We start from the raw sequence: 20,470 nt of genomic DNA, 5'->3' as shown, positions 1-20,470 counted from the left end.
GAGGTTGATTCCGATATCGATTCGAGGTTCCGGTTTGTAATTTCGGTATTTCGGTTGAAGAATTGTTGTTTTGTTTAATGTAGATGAGTGGTTTGACATAAAAACCACTAATTTATTAAAAGTATTCTCCGCATAATTAATACAATTTTGATTTTTTCATATAAATCTTTCGCATAACTAATAAACTTTCTACTTACGACACTAACTTTTTACAAAATAGTAGTGTTTATATTAATGATGATGATCATCATTTATGTGAGAATTTAAGTATTATTCTATGTGCCATAAAAGATAGAAATAAGAAATATCTAAAGATAAAGATACTCTTGAAGTAATAGTTAATTAGTTCGTACATTATTATACATCATTGGTGGCTCCATTTTTGTATCCCTAAATATAAGAAAATAGTACTCCATACTCAATATACTTGAATCTTCTCAATAAAATTCCTACCATCGCCTCTAATCATCATATAACCTTATTCCTTTATAATGAATTTGTAGACTAGATCGACCATGTGAAATATAACTTAAATTTGGTACCCCGCACACGTTGGACTTTGTAATCTTTATGGTGATGATTAGGTCCTTACATCCTTTATTAAAATCGTTTTAAGTTGGTGTCATGGAATTTTTTTGATAGAAAATATTTGTACCCGTCTAATCCAAATTAATATAAGACAATATAAATTCGAATAAATCGGGGCTACACTGCAAAAAAAAACAAAAAATAAAAAAACAAAACAAAACTTTTAAACGCAGTTTTTTTAGTTTAATTCTAAAGAAAGATAAAAATAAACATAAAATTCATTCCATTTCCATTTCAGCAACATCAAGAGAGGTCAACTAGCGTGAATCGCCTCCCTCTTCTCCGATTCCACCGGCCCAACTCCGCTAAATTCCGCCCAACACGATTCGGCTTTCGGCGACCGGGAATTTTCTCTGTCCATCTTCTCCGGCGAGCTTATCACAACATCTTTATCCGGTAAAATGTTTGTCGTACGTTTTCTTTTCCTGTCTTTCGGGCTTTTTTTCCCCCACCAGACTGTAAGTCCTATGTGTATTTCCTAGTGAAATAACTTGACATTCTTAACTTGTGAGCAGAATTTGTATTTTAGAGGTTAGGGTTCAGTTAATTTTTGTTGAAAATTTAGCATTGTGACCTTGCTATGTTATAAGATTTTATTAGCTGATCTGCTTATACAAATTAGTAGTAAACTATTGTGAAAAAGGGGTTGACATAAATAGAGAAGCAAGAAATTAATTTGTCAAGACTTTGCTTTTGGGGAAATTTCCTTAATAACTAGGACTACTATTTCATTAACAATTTACTAAGGAAAAAAAACTAGCTTGATTCAAATTTCCCCATTACCCTTTTCCTCTTTTGTACGTTTAGATTTAATGTTAGTAGCTAGTTCTAAAAATCAAATACATTGTCTTTCTTTGCTTGTGTTGAAAATTTGTTAAATTTTAAAAGCTTGTTTGCAAGTTTGATACCCTAACTAAAAGAAAATGTAAAGTTGCAAAACTTGGAGGAGACTTGGACTGTTTCTAGTCCCTTTGAAATTTGGTCGAAGCTTCTCTTAAATGGAGGTTACAGTCCGTATTTATTATTTCTTTGTAGGTCTTATGCATTGTCCTAATAACTTTGTCTGTCAACTGAAAAATCAGAAGAGAAACACAAAAAGATGTTGCCTGTGCCGAGAAGAGCATCTGAGGTCCCCTTTCGATTGCCAACAACAAGAAGGTGATTGGGGCAACAGGCAATTTTTCCAGTTTCAAGCCTTATCCACACTTTACATCTCATCCCCCCGTCAACTCAATTTGTTGCCAGCTTGGATTCTGGTCTAACCAAGAAGAAAAAAATGGCAAGGTCGTCAGACCCTGGCACACAGCGGCAGATGAGCCTGGACCTTCTTCCCTCAGCACTAGTTGCCACTGTGATGACAAAACTGGACATAGGTTCTATCCGTTCTCTGGCATGCACTTGCAAGGCCTTTCATTCATGTGCTTCGCACATGCTTCGCTTCATTCCCAGTTTCCATCTCCTTGTAAGTCTATTTTGGAGTAATATTTTTGTACATGACTTATCATGTTCTTGTTGTCTAAATTGGTTTCTTTTTATCAGGATATTGCTCCGTCTGCTGAATTGTTAAGGCCGTTGCTACCTCCCAATCCTTACCTTCATAGCTTGAAGGTAGATTGCACGCGACTTGATGATTCATCCCTTGATTATCTTCTGCAGCCGACTTTACAAGAGCTTTGCCTCCATAAGTGCGCTGATTTCAGCGGAAGGCTTCTGTCTCAGGTCGGGCAGCACTGTAAAGACCTCAGGTTATCTCTTCCTCCCAAAGCTTTTGTTAACTTTTTCTCTGTAGAAACCAAAGTTTGAGCTTGTATAATCACGAGGATAAAGAAAACTCATTTGGATGTTTCATTCAGTTGATTATTAGCTTGTTTGTTAGTACATTTTATTTTTATCTTCAGGTTTCTTTATCTGAGTTCTTTGGCGGAGAAGAGAGGCAGATCAATTGATGTATCTGATCTAGAGGTCTTATTTGGCGGATGCACTCAGCTGGAAGTAAGGCTTCTTGAAAGTGTGGCATAATAAAGATTTAATTCATTAGGATAACAAATGGGCTTGTGGCGTAATAAATATTTAATTTATTAGGATAATAAATAGGCTAATCAGCATTTTTTCTAAATCGAAGAACATTAGCTAAGATATCGTGTGAACAGCCTATCAGACAAGCGAAAAAAGTTTAACTCAAGCAAAAAAGAGTATAGCACTAAAAGTGGTGCAGCTGTATGCAATATCAATATTTAGCTTTTTCGTAGAACATATCCCGTCAGAATTCTTTCCTTTTAGTGGTTTCTATCATAGCCGTTTTGCTAGGGTGGATCGTGGATGAGTCTCTACAAGTCTTCTAGTTCTTTCACTTCACAGCGGTTTGTGCTAAGAGTAACCAATGATGCACATACCTTATCCAATTTCATGATAAGAATTGGCTTGGTAAAAAGGGGAGGGGGTTAGGAATCATTCCAGTATTTCATCATTCAAATTCTGAGATTTCTTTTGCTTTTTCGTTCTTTCTTCAGGTTTTAAGGAAAGACTGAAGCATTTCGTACTTCACTCCTAACTTTTTCTTGACAGAGAGTGGGAATAAATCGTAAAAATTTTCTGAATAAATTAAATAGATGGCCCCAGTTATTTGTATAATGAAGTTATAGGCTTATTGTTAAATTTGTTCAAATGACAATATGTAGGCTTGTACTTTTAGAGAAAGTAACACATTGAATTAAACAAATAACAATAAATTATCAAGTGAGACTGCCAGTCATCCATACTTTTTTCTGGTGATGAATACATCTGTACTACTTCCTCCGATTATTTTTATATTATAGTGTTTGACTGAACACGAAGTTTAAGAAAGAAAGAAAAACTTTGATACATAAGCTAAATATATATGACATACCAAAAGTATTTTTAGAATCTCGTGGTCATTTATAAGAGCACGTCATTAAGATTCTTTTAGTAAGGTTAATAATTTGAGAAAATCTCCTGTATACAAGCAGGATATCAAAGTTGAGAATCTACAATAAAATGATTCTCTACTAACGAAACCCAATCTTCTATATAAAAAAAACTACGAATGAGATGCTCTTCCTCAAACATACATAGTCATTATTTATCCCTTTGAAAGCTTTCTTATTTCTCTCCTTTTACAGGACCCACATGAGTGCTAGTGGGGCAGCATCCCAGGTTCTCCGACTTCTCTTCCTTCTTCTAAATGTCCAATTGGGAGTGTCTCCTTCATGTGCCGAGCATCGTCCATTATAGCTTGAACCATCTCAAAATGTCACGCCACATAATGAGTTCCCACTTGACAATGTAGGAGAGGGTGGTTCACATCTTCGCCTAAACATTTGCATAAAGCACCATAAAATGGAAATGCCAAAATTAAAGAGTTTTTAAAGGTCAAACTTGTCAATCTTTTTGAGTGGACCAAAAATAAAAGAGAGTCATTGCAGTGGAACAGAGAGTAATAATTTAGATGTACCTTGATTTCCCACAACCATTTTTACTGAAGAGTGGTAGATATGGTCCGACTTTCTTGTGAAGTCTGCCTCATTTATTGCTTTGAAAAATTACCTTATAACTCCACAGCGTATAAATTGGAAAGATCAACTAGGTCATTGTGTTATTGGTAAGGAGTTATTCTTTTGTTCTACGCTTCTTCTCTCATTGCTCGCTATTCCACTGTATTTGGGGAAATAAGCATCTCACGTACGTAACTACATTTAGGATTACTGCTAACACGATGTGGGCCAAGTTAATAAAATTGTCCAGGCATATATAGCCTTAAAATGATGAAACCAGAATAATAAAAAAAGCATTAACAATTATTACCAAAATACTTCTTTTACCAAGTAGTGACAATTCTCCTTGATCATAGTGAACCATACTAATTTAACTGACTAGAGTATGGTGAAAACTCTTGTTTTTAACTGTCATGAGGGATTGCCAGTTACCGGATCAAGTGACTTAGAGGGTTACCGCTGCGCCCTTATATTAAGAAATAGAAAGGCTCTTACCGTGCTTTAGCTTGGCTGGATATTGTTTTCTTCATTCATATATCCGATCACCAACTTGCTTTGAATTGAGGCATAGTAGTAGTTGTTGTATTCTTTACTCCTGCTTTTAGGCATGGTGTATGTGTACAGTTCACAAGTTGTGTTTTGATTATAGTGAAGTGATTTTTAAGTAGGAGTTGGAGAAAGGCTTTTGAGTTGAAGGACTGAGTGTAGTGTTGTGGTCTCGTCCTTGGTCTTCTAAGGCACCACATGTTAAATGCACTTAAATGCGCTTGATCTCCACCGATTTTGAGAAGTCGGGCTTACATTTTTTGAGGAAGGAGATTCCATCGTGAATACGTTTAACCTCTAATTTTTCCTAAACTGCTGAGCAACAATAAGGTCCATTCTGAGTAGGGGTGGTGAAGATATTCTTTCTGTTTATAAATAGTTCTCTGCAAGTTTACCAATTCAAAACAATAAATGAAAAACTGAAAGCCTAAAATACTCACAGAGAAAGCAAATGGCAAAAGTTCCCTGAACAGACCTTTATTTTCATCAATTGATCTTTGTTTACCGCCCACCTTCCTTGCAGCTAGGATGGAAGATTTGGGAGGTCTGAGTCTTTATTGCAGTTTTTTTTTTTTTTGAAAAGGTAACATATCTATTATACTAATTAAATCATCATCACAAAAATTGTGCTGGAAGCCAGAATGTACATCATGGAGATCTTAGTCAAAAACCAAAAGCGTAGCATCCTTGTTCTTCTCACAAGGAGCCTAAGACTTCTATGATTGAATCATGGTCATCAATACTTTATTGCAGTTCCTTTTATGATTTTACTGATACATGTTGCGCTGAGCATGTTGTTTTGCTTTGTAGACTCTGATCCTGATGTTTGATGTCTCAATGTTTTTGCGGCATAATTTTGCTCGTGTGTGGGCTATCGCCCCTGCAACACTGTTATCCCTTGAAGTGGGTTATATTTCTTCAGTAATGGTGACAGAATTACTTAGCCCGCCTGTGATACCTTATCAGTCAATGGAGCATATTCGGCCATCCATATTACCAGGAATACAGAAGTTATGTCTTTCAGTGGATTATATTACTGACACCATGGTCAGCACAATAACTACAAATCTCAACTGTTTGACACATTTGGACCTTCGAGACTCACCAATTATGGAACCAAGATTGGCGTTTGATCTTACCAATGCAGGTATTCAACAAATTAATCTGCACGGGAGATTGAAACATCTGTCATTGGTGAGGAGTCAAGAGATTTTTCCAGCTTACTTCAAGCGAGTTAATGATCTCGGTATTCTTCTTATGGCTGATAGATGCTCAGACATGGAAAGTATTTGTCTTGGTGGTTTTTGTCAGGTTACAGACACAGGTTTTCGAACAATTTTGCATTCATGTGCTAAAATATATAAGCTGAGGATCTATCACGGGCCCCACTTGACTGATCTTGTATTTCATGACATTGCTGCAACTTCGCTTACTTTGACACATGTTAGTTTAAGATGGTGTAATCTTTTGACGAACCATGGTGTTACACGATTGGTTTCCAATGAAAATCTTAGTGTGCTTGACTTGAGGGACTGTAGGAATATTGGGGATGAAGCCCTCCGAACCATTAGCAATCTTTCTAAATTGAAGGCTTTACTGATTGATGGTTCTGATATAAGTGATATGGGATTGTCCCATTTATCAAAAGGGGCAATAAGTTCACTTGTATCATTGTCTGTACGAGGGTGCAAGAGACTAACCAACAATTGCATTTCCTTTATCTTTGATGAATCTTCTAATTGTGAATTGAGAGAATTGGACTTGTCAAACATTCCGAACCTATCTGATGCTGGTGTACTTTTGCTCGCAAAGAGACGTATTCCACTATTTGAGCTTAGAATGCGTCAATGTCCGCTGATAAGTGATACTTCAATTATGGTTTTAGCATCAATGAAGGTTGATGAAGAAGGGTGGTATGGAAGTAGTCTACGGCTGTTGGATCTCTATAATTGTGGGGGTATCACTCAGCTTTCATTCCAATGGTTAAAGAAGCCTTACTTCCCCAGATTGAGATGGTTGGGAGTATCGAGTTATGTCAGCAGGGATGTGCTGGATGCTTTATCCCGCAATAGACCATTTCTGCATGTAGGTTTTCATGGGGAGGAGCTGGGGACGACTGACCAATGGGATAATACAGACAATCTTTATATGCATGACTATGATGAAGTTGATGAGTTGGAACAATGGCTTGATGGAGAAAATGAGGGTGATGATGAGGCCATTCAAGAAGCAGAAAACATCGCATAACCTCATGCTGTAAGATGCCAATTATTTTATATAAATCTATGATAAATCAACAGTTCTAGTTTTGTACTATATATTGTTACGATTTCAGATTCGTACTTAGCTCTACTGTTGTAACTTCGCATTTGTTATGACAATTCTTGATTTCGAATGTTGTATAGATCGTCACAATATGACGTTTTGTACCTGGCTTGGCCTACCCTTGTAACAATCAGTTTGTCGAGTTAATGCTTATGTTGGTATTTATCAGTTTGAATGGTGATTTCAGTTGTTTAAATTAAAACTTTGATGTTATAATAGGCAGTGAATCTTTGCATACATTTGATGAGCATCACCTAGTGCGCTACCTCAAAGTAAGAAGGAAAACGGTCTAGAAGAACCAAAGTGGCAAATCTATCTCATTTCTTTGCATATTTTGGCCATATCTGGTTCTGTCTATCCATGTAACACTGGAGGTTAGTATTGCTTGCTTTGATTCCTGTCCGGAAAAAGTGGCTTTTAGCGGAAACACCAAAAGGATTGTCCTTTAGATGTGCAGATGTTGGAATTGCAGCATATCCTGTTCTTCACGAGGTTGTGGCGCTGAAGAGAGGAACAATTGGAACCTTGTCATCATGCATGTTTCCTATGGATAAGGCCAATTTCAAAACGTGATAATAAGCTGTCGACATCCTTGTCGCTTTCCTTGACAGCAAGGATCTATAGCCTTGTGGTTGATGTCGAAGGTCTATAGATTTAGAGTATCCTGGTCAAGTCCTGCAGGTCTGCAACTTTTAACCCTACCAAGGTTTGTTAACTTGCTTTCATGTGGATGAGTACTACAACAATTACGCTTCAATCCCGAATAAGTTTAGGTTAACCACGTGAATTCTCTCTGATCATGTTACTTAGAGTCGTTTGGAAAGCCACCATGTAATTGGAATTGGTGTAATTACTAGGGTAGTAATTACATAGTTGTGTAATTATGACGATCTATTTATTTGTCATAGTGTAATTACAGTATATTACAAGTTTACTGTTTGGTTGCACAAGTGTAATTAAACAGTTAGATTAAATTTTAAATTAAGTAATTAGCAAAATTTAAAGTTAATATAATAAATATATATACCTATAAATTTTTACAAGTATAAATGATATTATATTTTGTATTTAAGATGTATATAATAAATATATGCCTATGTATTAATTTAGTAATCATATAGTTATAGCTAATATTGTAAAATTTTATATAAATTTTTTAAATTAATAATATTTAGTTTAGATACTTACAAAAATAAAAAAATATACATTTTGTAAGAACATCATGGAATTCATGTTTGATAAAATAAATTAATATTTACAAATATAATGTCATAACATTAATCAAATGTTTGACAAAATTAATCTATCAATTCTAACTAAAAAATGAACAGCATGCAATGTGAACTAATACTACTAAAATAAGTAAATTTGAATCATGAATATAACACAATTTCAAAATTCAAAAAAAATAAAATAGTTTAACATATGTCAAATTTCAATATAATAATAGTAAGTTCCAGTGCAACTTAATAATTAGGAAACATGATAAGTTCATAACCACATTCAACAATGAAATTTCACTTTAATTGCATCACTCATTATATGCCAAGTTTGTTAATGACTCATTATTTCTAATATTAGGAGGTGTAATTTTAAAAAAAAGAATAATAAAATAAATAAAAAATAAATAATAGTAAGCAATTACATGAAATCACGAGAAGTAAAGATAGAGAAATAAAAGATAAATAATATACAAAGAAAAAATATATTTTAAAATTTCAAAAGAAATTAAAAAGTAAAAATAAAATTAAAAAATTAAAATAATAGAAATAAAAAGTTATAAAGAAAATAAATTAAAATAAAAACAAAAAGGAAAGAAACAAAAAGGCAACCTTGTGATTACATAGTGTAATTACCATCAATTCTCACGTTCCCCTTCAGAATTGGAGAGTGTAATTACGTCCCTCCAATTACATCCAATTCCATGCTGACCAAGTAATTACTTGGTCAAACAAACATGTCAAACTGTGTAATTACACCCAAATTTATTTCTAAGGTGGCTTTCCAAACAAGCTCTTAATCAAAACTCTTCTTAGGCCAATGTTTTTTTTTTAAAAAAAGTACTAGAAGTTTATATTTTCTATTGATGCATAAATTTCTGAAAAGGCTAAACAACTTCTAGAAAAATATATGATGTGAAGTAAAAGTGCTAGGATGATTAAAATATATTCTCTACTATATCTTCTATATAGATATATTTTTTATCCATTTTACCTATATTTTGCTAAATCTTCATGGATTCGAAGAAATTATCGGTCATTCATTCGAGTCTATTGAAGTGATTGGGGGACCCAAGTGGCTTATTGGCGTTTGTTTGAGCTTTTGCAGAGAAACAGTTACAGTAGTATTTTTTGCAAGAAAAAAAGGTACAATTTTCTTGAAATTAAACTCAATAACAACAACAACAACAATCCAGTGTAATCCCACAAGTGGGGTCTGGGGAGGGTAATATGTACGCAGACCTTACCTCTACCCGAGGGGCAGAGAGGCTGTTTCCAGGAGACCCTCGGCTCAAAGAGGCAACAAGAGACACTATATTAGTACTATCAATAGACTCATAATAAAACAACATAAAATACCATAAAATCCATAACATAACATAAATACCATAAAAAACAAAGTAACAGCAATATAAGAGATATAGGAAATACGAGAAAGATGTAAGGTATTAATACACAACAAATAAAGTCCATCATCAGTAGTTGATCAATAGCATCCTAAGACTAACTCTTAACTGGCTAGTCTCACTCTAGTGTGCTGTAAAAAAGACATCACAATTTCCCCTAACCTACATCCTTAATGCTCGATCTCCACAATTCCCTGTTTAGGGCCATGTCCTCAGTAACCCTAAGTCGCGCCATATACTGCCTGATCACCTCTCCCCAATACTTCTTAGGCCTCCCTCTACCTCTCTTCGTACCCACCACCGCTAGTCGTTCACACCTTCTCACCGGTGCATCAGTGTTCCTCCTCTGAATGTCTCCACATGGTGTTTATTGATCTGGAGAAAGCGTACGATAAGGTTCCTAGGAAGGTCTTATGGAGCTGCTTAGAGGATAAAGGGGTCCCGAGTAACTATATTAGGGTGATTAAAGACATGTATGATGGAGCTAAGACTCGGGTTAGGACAGTAGGAGGCGACTCTGAACACTTTCCAGTTATTACGGGGTTGCACCAAGGGTCTGCGCTCAGCCCATTCCTATTTGCCCTGGTGATGGATGCACTGACTCATCATATTCAAGGGGAGGTGCCATGGTGCATGCTATTTGCTGATGACATTATTCTAATTGACGAGACACGAGGCGGCGTCAACGAGAGGCTAGAGATTTGGAGACATGCTCTTGAGTCTAAAGGTTTCAAGTTGAGCAGGACGAAGACGGAATACCTCGAGTGCAAATTTGGAGTTGAGCCGACGGAAGCGGGAGTTGAAGTGAGGCTTGACTCTCAAGTCATTCCCAAGAGAGGTAGTTTCAAGTACCTTGGATCGGTTATTCAGGGGATCGGGGAGATTGACGAGGATGTCACACACCGTATAGGGGTGGGGTGGATGAAGTGGAGGTTAGCGTCGGGAGTCTTGTGTGACAAGAAAGTGCCACCGTTACTAAAAGGTAAGTTTTATAGAGCAGTGGTTAGGCCTGCCATGTTATATGGAACTGAATGTTGGCCGGTAAAGAACTCACACATCCAGAAGATGAAAGTAGCAGAGATGAGGATGTTGAGGTGGATGTGCGGGCATACAAGGATGGATAAGATTAGGAATGAAGATATTCGAGAGAAGGTGGGTGTGGCCCCCATGGAGGACAAGATGCGGGAAGTAAGACTCAGATGGTTCGGGCACATTCAGAGGAGGAGCACTGATGCACCGGTGAGGAGGTGTGAGCGACTGGCTGTAGTGGGCACGCGGAGAGGTAGAGGACGACCTAAGAAGTATTGGGGAGAGGTGATCAGACAGGACATGGCGCGACTTAGGATTACTGAGGACATGGCCCTTGACAGGGAATTATGGAGGTCGAGCATTAAGGTTGTAGGTTAGGGGAGAGTTGTGAATATTTCTACAGCACAATAGAGTGAGACTAGCCAGTTAGGAGTTAGACTAAGAATGTCATTGGTCGTCTATTGATGCAGGGCTTTACCTTCTAGTTTTACTATACCAGCCATCTATTTCGTATTTCGTATTCTGTATTCATATCTCTTATATATTGTTGTTATTTTTATTACGCATTTTTATGGTACTAATATATCATCTCCTATTGCTTTTTTGAGCCGAGGGTCTCCTGGAAACAGCCTCTCTACCCTTCGGGGTAGGGGTAAGGTCTGCGTACATATTACCCTCCCCAGACCCCACTTGTGGGATTATACTGGGTTGTTGTTGTTGTTGTTGTTGTTGTTGTTGTTGAAAATGGAGTGGGAATATGGATAGCAAAACAATATCGGAGGAACCAACTACTGTCAATATATATTTAGTTAACTTGGGATAATGTTATCGAATTTTTTTTGTTTCTAAACTACATTAAATTCATATATTATAGTAGTCATAGAGTTTAACTTTATGCACTAGAATTCTCGAGCTATTAGGTAAGCTTTAATACAACACCACCTAACTTTCAAAATGACCTTAATATGGTAATATGGAAATATAAAGTAATAATCATATTGACAATGCAATAATTCTTTATATTTTAGCGCACATATATAACTTATAAGTTCTTGTGTGTGTGTTTTTTTTTGGGATTTTCCACCCGGTGTCCGGTATTCATATTGGGGCCCGACTAAATTCGAATTCGTGCTGGGAAGTCTCACATTGGGATAAGGCGCTCCCTAGCAAAGGCAACTCCATACACAGAGACTCGAACCCGAAACCTCTAATTAAGGATGGAAGAGTACTTACCACTCCACCCGAGACCTCTGGTATTCAGTTATTCTTTATTGTTTCTCCATTAATCCAATTCTTATTTCTTAGCTCTCTAGCAGATGTGCAGCGACATTTTTCTCATTAATCTTGAATTGATATTGGATTTTTTGTCCAGACCCTAAATTTGTCAGGTAAATGCTAAATACAATGGCTTTGACCTTGGGAGCACCCTCTTTTCTAAAATTTTAATTTAAACTTGCAGTATAAACTGTTAAAGAAATTTATGAAGACTTATATTTGAGGCCATATTTTAAAATTTTAAGGCTCAAATTTTGATCACTTACAGTTCGACAACAAGTCCATTGACATCTCAAGATTTTACTAACTCGATTAAAATAGGGGTATTATCACCTTTAGCCCGCGCCAAAAACCTTTACATTTGGCAGCCGAAAAAGTGTATAAAATTTGTACATTTTTTGTATATAACATACAATATATATATATATATATATATACAAAAAATATATATTTTTTGTTTATTATTTTGAGGGCGGCTATACAATGTCATTTTTTCATTTAAATATTTGCTGTGCAGAGCATTTGTCATTCCAGATAATCTTAAATAAAGAAAGGGCAGATATCTCGTATCATGCATATTATTTTTAAGCAATAATAAATTTCAATTTCATTATCCTATATTATCCCACTAAAGAAATAGCTTTAGAGAAACATCTGTATGTCCAGATTCAGAAAACAAAGATGTAGACAGAATAGTTGATCGAGTTCGCTTGTATATTGAGTGTTCGCCATGCTTTAGTATTTGTTAATTTTTTTATCTTTGAATTTGTGATCCGAACACTGCAAAATAAATAAATAAAGAAACAAAAGTAAACCTTTGACGTTCATTTTAATATCGATGTTTTACTTTTATGAATTTGTTTTATATATATGCATCAAACTAAGGAATTAACTGCGTATTGTTGTTGTTGCTACTGTTCTCTTTTTATTTATTTATTTATTGCAATCTATAGCAAGGATTAATATACTAATATACATTTATAAGTAGGATTTTAGATTCCTTTGATGAGTAGCAGTCGTAGTATATTTTTTTTATTATTGGATTAAATTTATAATGTGAATAAGTAAATCTAATGGTACTTATAGAAAGTGTCTAAATTCAATGTACTTAAGGAACTCGTCTAGATTCAATGAACCTACACAAGGTCTACTACTCCATCCGGTCCAAAATAAGTGATTTTTTGGATGTTTTCACACAGATTAAGAAATCCACCTTTTAGCATTAATTAGCAATAGAATTGACCATATTAACCTTTACTATCTCACATAAACACTCCTAACACATATTCCAACACTAGTTACTCCAAGGACAATGTAGGAAAAAAATAATTAATTCATTCTTGAAATCTGAAAAAATTACTTATTTTGGACCACAAGAAAAAGGCCAAAAAATCACTTATTTTGGACCGGAGGGAGTACTTCTTAATTCTGCAGCGGAAATAACTCACATTTAGGCTTTTATGTATCGTTTTAATTAGGAGTATTATCACTTTTAACCCGCACCAAAAATTATTTAAATATGGTAGCCGAAATTTTTTATAAAATTTGTATAATATTTGTATATAAATATATATATGTACAAAAATACACAAAATTTATATATTTTTTCGGCTATTATTTTTACAACGGCTATACAGTGTCATTTTTCCTTTATATTCTTTCATTTGTTTTATTAAATTAAAGAAAAAAATTAGATCATAGTCCGTCAAGGACATCCCCTTGTACTTATCTTAATAGTATTATATAAAGTATTTCCTGTTTTCAAAAAAAAAAAAATTAGACTTATTGGTTTAAAAAGTTGAAGTGATAAAACGAAGTAACCTAAACTAGATCTACTAACAATTATTGAAGCCTGAAGGCACGACCTAACACTCTTTTGTCCTTAACCTAACCCTAATATTGTCAAATTTGTCAAAAGACGTTTACTTTCTCCCTTTAAATATTGCTATCATCTTATATATGACAAGCTAGAGTGAAAAAAGAGAACATCCTTAGTGCAAACGTGTGTTTATTTTTAATTCTTATTCTTATTCTTTTTGGGTTTATTTGTTTCAAACAAAATTAATCTGATCAATAATGAGAAATAATATGAGAACATAAATTGTGTGAATTAGTGGGTCTTAAGTCTTAACTCTTAACTCAGAAAATATGAATCATTGCTTGGGGCTTTTTTAATTTTATCATTAATCCAATCCCTGTGTTTTCTTTTTCTTAAAAATGAATAGATCACTTTATTTGTATGACTTAGATATTTCGTATTTTCTCGAAAAAATAATTCTATTGATGGGATTTTTTCAGTAATTCTGAGCCTCGCAATGTTTTTAACTAAATTATCGCTAGTTTGTGTTAAACATAGTCTCTTAGAAAATGATCGATCAATATAATTTGCAACTAATATCCTTATATCCACCTCCAATTCACTGCTGCAATGCTATTTTCTCTTTCTTTTATTGATATCCATGCAAATCAAACAATTCTTGAACTAGCTGGGACCATAAGCGCAAGAGACTTGTGAGTTGTGACCACAAGAAATAAATAGAAAAAAGCCTTCTAACTTTTTTCTTGCCTTCATTCACTTAGTTATAAGCTTTTCAAGATTATCAAAATAACATGAAACTAGCATTTAGTCAATTTACTGGTTTTGAGTTTTAATGTCTTTTGGACCTCCCATTAATCCCTCGTTGTTTGCAGTAAAAAAAATTTACTCCAATAATATACATAAGCTGGAACATTTGAGTTGAATAAAAAAGATTCAATCTTGTGAAACATTGGTGAAGGAGATATATGACAGCCCATAAAAGGAACACGACAAGAAAATGAGTGAAACCTTATGTAAGCAGTGCCGGAAGCAGGATTTTCACGAAGGGGTTCAAATTTTTTTTTTTTGTAACTAGTGGAAATTGAACCTATGATCTTATGAAGGTTTTGAACTCCCTTGACCACTAAACTACACTTTTGGGTTGTGTTAATGGGATTCAAAACTTAATATGTAGAGGTAAAAAATAGATTTTTCTTGTAAATACAGTATAATTTTTCGGCGAAGGGGTTCGCCGCCCCCCTAAATCTGCCACTGTATGTAAGGATTATGTGGTCCTCTCACCGCCAAAGGATGTAGTGCAGCGGATGGGGATGCTTCTTCCTTAACTAAAGGTCTCGAGTTTGAGCCCTACGTATGAAAAAATCCTTGATAGGGAGCACTTTCTTCCAAGTGGAGTCCTATCCGATGCGAATCCAAATATAATCGAATTTCAATATAAGTAGCGGATACCGAACGAGAAATCAAAAAAGGATTATGTGGTCCTCTTGAAAATGCATGTTCGTACTAATAGTAGTATTAGGTAAGTATGTAAAATAATAAAATATTACATGAGTCGCCACACTAGCTACATGATTCACGGCCCAAGGCTAGATTAATTTCTACTATGTGAATATTAATCATAAGTTATTCCTGACTAGACTCCGGGTAAAAACTCACCCTAAGATTAAAAACATCGAGGGTCGTTTGGCGGGAGGTATTAGAAAAAATAATGTAAGCATTAGTTCTATGCATTACTAATATCTTGTTTGGTATATTTTTTCAACTTGTGTATAACTAATACTTGGCATAATCCTATGCATAAGTAATGCATAGAAAACCATGACATTAGTAATACCAAGGCTTTAATGCATGCATTAGCATGGTTAAGACAAAATTATCCTTAAAGTCCCTTAAAGCTAGAGAATATGGAGGGCATTTTTGTAAACAACTATTTTTCTTAAAAATTATGCAATGCATTATAATTTTAATACACCACACCAAACAATAGATAAGAACTAATATTTGCATAACTAATATTTGCATTACTAACATATGCATTACTAATACACCTTATTCCGCATTATTTTTATACACCCTACCAAACGACCCCTAAAATTATTAATTAGTTCCTCTTTCGAAATACTTCACAATAAAAATAATTCAAGACTAGTAATGTAATTGTAGTACTAAACAATGTGGGGTTACTAGACAATAATAATGGGGGATCGTTTAATAAAAAAAGAAAAAAGGAAAATGTGGCATGTGGGATCGACTCGTGTTTGGTCCAACAGCCAGCTAATTAAAAGCACATGGGAAAAACATCAAGTCACAGTTCTATGTTGCCCATACATAATTTGACCTCATGAATCTCTGACTCTATTCCACGTCATCATATCGAAAAAGAAATTTCAATTAAATAACCGGATAAGGTTCGTACACTTATCTCTTCTATACTTTAATCTTTACGCTTGGGAAAGCCGCATATTCCACCGGCTACAGCTCTCCGCTTACAGCGCTCTAAATTGTACAATGACCTTTGGTGACTCCCAAGGGCCAATGAAGTAGGGGTGTATATAGGTCGGGTTGGTTCGAATTTTGCAATTACCAAATTAAACTAATTATATCGGGTTATTAAATCCAAAGATCAAACCAAACCAATAAAATTAGGGTTTTTCAATTTCGGTTTTTCTTGGATTTTCGGGTTTTCGGGTTTTTTCCGGTAAAATTTTCGTAGCACAAAACATATAACTTGTGCTCAAAATATTTCTTTAATCCTAGTAAGATATAACTATATAAGGTATTTTTTAAGAAAATAATACAAAATATGAGATGTGTCATGACATTATCCAAAAATATTCAACGATAAAGACAATAAAATTATGTAATATAAATATTGTTAATTAAAAAGCTACATGCCTAAACGTTAAAGAAAAAATAAATAGGTTATGCTTTTTTATCTAAATCATTACAAAACAAAAAATAGATATTCAATACATTGTACGTTAGTAATATTGAAATGAATGTCTTTTGTTAGCATTAGTATTGATTTGATTTTGGTTTGAGCTTTGTTAGCATTATTTAAGTTATTAATATTAATAGCTATAAAACTTATTGGAACAAAAGTTCTAAGTCCAACCTTGAAATAATAATACCTTAAAAGATAAAATTATGAAAAAGTTTAAGAAATATTTATATATTATATCACAATAAGTATATTTATATATTAAATATATCTAAAAATTTTATAAATGTAATGTCGGGTTGGTTTGGTTTCGGTTTGACTTTCTTTAGTTAAAACCAAACCAAACCAATTATGGTCGGGTTTTTTTTTCCAACACCAAACCAAATCAAACCAAACTACAGTCGGGTTTTTTTCTCGGTTTGACTCGGATTATCGGGTTGGTGCGGTTTGTTGGTTTCCTTTGTACACCCCTACAATGAAGAATTGGAGTATTTAGAGCCCGTTTGGACATAAAAAAAATCACTTTTTTTTCGAAATTAGTGTTTGGCCATAGAATTTTCAATTTTCACTTAAAAATAAATTTGAGAATTTTTCAAAAATTTAAAAAAACTCGAAAAAGCTGTTATTCAAATTTTCACTCATATCAATCACAAAACTTCAAAAACAACCCAAAATTATATTCATGTCTAAACACAACTCTAATTTTCAAATATTATTTTCACATGATTTTTTTTTTACTATTTTTTGAAATTTTACATTTCTTATGTCCAACGCCCACTTAGTATGAGTTCGGATAAACCCGATAATTTTTGCTTAAATATTGTATTATATTAAAAAAATTATTAAATATATATATAACAACAACCCACTAAATTTTTACAAGTGGGGTTTGGGGAGGGTAGAGTGTATGAAGACGTTATACCTACCCCGAAGAGTAAAGAGGCTGTTTCCGAAAGACCTTACGAAACTAAATATATACTTATAATAATTGTCTATTAAGTAACTAGTCCTCCAGTCCATAATAAGTGACCAATTTGTCTTGGGCACACTCATTAAGAAAATATTAAACAAAAAGAGTTAGTGTGACTAAATTACCCTTAATTAAATGTTGCAGCATAATTTAATGTGAGGAGTAAAAGATTTTTTAAGGATACGTACATAAGGGAAATTTTTAAAAAATAAATTAATTTTTTTTCATGGTTATATAAATGGACACTTATTTTGCATTAAAATAAAAAGATAAATTGGTCACTTATTGTGGACCGGGAGTATATTATGAGTTATGTGTTCGCTAAGAAATTCATAACTCATAGTAAAAATCTTCAAATTCTACGAATATTTAGGTTAGCCACGTGTTTTGCCTCATCCATTCGCGTGCTCCCCTCTTAGTCATGAATGTCAGCCACGTAATGCCTTTCATCCATCCACGTGCTCTGTGCTCCCACTTTAATCTTAGAATTAGCCCTAATTAACCTCTTCTTAATTTTGTTTGCTTCCCTCCCTCCAAAGTTATAGGTTGAAGAAGTCGGCATTTTTATTATAGTTAATCCTTATAAGTAGGAAGCATATAATTAATCATCAGTTTTGAACCAACAATAGAGATTTCGACAGCTGTTGCTTGGCATTAAATTTTTGTAGTCTTTATAGCTTTACCTTGTTTAGGAGATTTTTTTATTTATTTTTACAGCTTTACGAGAATACTTTGTTTAGGAGATTTGGTGAATTACAACACTTGTCTATACATACATATACATCTCTTTGCTTAAATTGGGATTGTGATGAGCAAATAAAATTTTAAATTTTATTCGAAAAAATTCAATTCAACTTCATATCTTAAATGGGAAATGACATCCATAATGTTTTCACGATAATTGGTTTATGTTAATGATCGAAGGCAACAAGTAATTTCAAATGTGATTTTTATTACGTTCAACTAAGTCGAAAAAGTAAAATTCTTATCCATGTTTGTCACGCTTAATACTTTTTATTTAATCTAATATTACATGACTGTTATATATGACAGATAAGTTAAATTAACGAACTAATAAACGATCAAAGTACTTGTGAACATGCCAAATTTATGTCTGAATTTAAAATTCTATACGTGTGATAGAGTACAAGTAATTGTTAATTGAATCATACACTACTTTGTAGTTTGTACTAGTGTCATCTATTCTAGACTTTCTCTACTTTGTACTAGGGTTTATTCCTTTTGTTATGCGCACATCTCGAGTTTAAGAATCAAGTCCACTTTTTTGGCATGAGATTTTGGATTATTCTAGTCCATTTTTTTTTTTACTCAAACATAATCCCTCATCAAGGAAACAATTCCATATTATTAATTCCATTAAACCTCCTAATTAATGGAGTGCCACTCTCCTTTATTAAACCAAAAGTCAACAATGAAATAATAGTATGTTGGGGCACTTTGTTTTGAAAGTCAAATTTATTTACCCAGAAAAATCTCGTCATGAGATGGAGGGAACAAAGAAAAAGGAGTATTTAGAAAATACGTTCAACAATGCAATTTAATTGGATCTAAAGGCCTTATGTTAGCAAATGCAATTCAACTTCAAATTAACTAAATTATAATGACAAAACTGCAATTACTATACCTCAGTCTTAATGTAAATCAAACAAATAGGGGTGCTAATTCTCTGCCACATAGATTTTGTGATGAAACTTTTAATTACGACGACATTTTCTAAACTTGAATAATGACGATCTTTTGAAGTTGTATCTTGGGATACTTACCGCTTGTTTGGATGGTTGTTACCTAATGTATTGTATCGTATTGTTATTTTAAATATAGTGTTTGTTTTGATTGTTATTTTACATTGTATCGTATCACTAAATTCATCGTTATGTAATGACGAAAAGAGTCATTTTATGAAACGACGGATTTGGTGTGGTGACGTTGTTTCTTTGCTTTTTTCCTCTCATTTTGCCCTTCTTTATTATTAAATAATCATATTTTATTCTTTATCCTACTTTTTTATATAATAATTCTATTTCGTATCATATTTTTTCTTACTAATGTTGCAAGTTTATTCTTTATATTGTTAGTATGTGACATCATGAAACGACGACAAACGATACAATCTATCCGAACATTGTATTCATTAAACAATACAATACAATACAATACAATACGAAACATTATGAAATGACATGTAACAACCATTCAAACAAGGTGTTAGTAAAAGTACAGTGAGTTCTTATTCATATGCATGTAGGGATGGCAGTGGCCGCGGGGCGGAGTTGGATTAAACCCGCAAAATTTTTAACCCGTCCTGTCCCTCCCCGCCTAGCAATTTTCTAATTTTCACCCGTTGCGCCTAGCATCCGCAAAGACCCGCCCTGCCCCGCCCCGCCCCTAGTGCATGCAGTCCGTTATATATTTATGTGTTGCTGGCTCGATTGCAGCACAAATTTATTTAGATTTTGTGTTACCTTTTCAAAATAGTCCAATATTTTGCAAATAATCATTGAGAATCTGCAAGAAATAGGAGTATTTAGCCATTTCAGTCCATAAAAGCATAACCAGCATGCAGTATATCTCTCTCTCGCTTTCTCATATCTGCATTTCATATATTTCCTATGAACTTATCAGACAATAGGGCAGACTCGTTTTCGACCAAAAGTTCACGAGCAAAGAGAAAGAGAAGCTCCAACATTGACCTTTAACTCTCTTATTATAAAAGACTAAAAGGATCAATCAATAGCTGATGACAACGAATTTAATGCTAAAAGTACTTTTAAATTGACTCAACTCAAATTTGACAATTTTTTTAAAAAATAATTCCCAT

At 33.9% G+C, this 20,470-nt stretch overlaps 1 protein-coding gene across 7 annotated transcripts; it reads left to right on the top strand.

Moving 5' to 3' along the window:
* Window positions 1–796: 796 nt before the first annotated feature.
* Window positions 797–7,813, top strand: LOC104248138 (F-box/LRR-repeat protein 10). 7 transcript variants are annotated; one of them, XM_070172376.1, is made up of 6 exons: window positions 797–984; window positions 1,671–2,050; window positions 2,128–2,333; window positions 2,487–2,580; window positions 5,457–6,902; window positions 7,191–7,813. In XM_070172376.1, exons 2-5 carry the CDS (start codon window positions 1,865–1,867, stop codon window positions 6,891–6,893), a joined length of 1,923 nt encoding a protein of 640 aa, XP_070028477.1. In that variant the 5' UTR covers window positions 797–984; window positions 1,671–1,864; the 3' UTR covers window positions 6,894–6,902; window positions 7,191–7,813. The 7 variants fall into 7 exon arrangements, with proteins under 7 accessions (XP_070028477.1, XP_070028481.1, XP_009802635.1 ...); XM_070172380.1 differs by having other exon boundaries at window positions 7,195–7,212; XM_009804333.2 differs by lacking the exon at window positions 7,191–7,813 and having other exon boundaries at window positions 5,457–7,152.
* Window positions 7,814–20,470: the final 12,657 nt, after the last annotated feature.

The sequence above is a fragment of the Nicotiana sylvestris genome, chromosome 1 (assembly GCF_000393655.2).
Source record: "Nicotiana sylvestris chromosome 1, ASM39365v2, whole genome shotgun sequence".
NCBI classification, from domain to species: domain Eukaryota; kingdom Viridiplantae; phylum Streptophyta; class Magnoliopsida; order Solanales; family Solanaceae; genus Nicotiana; species Nicotiana sylvestris.
Note: the sequence above shows the minus strand (reverse complement) of the source record. Positions and strands in the feature narration are given on the sequence as shown.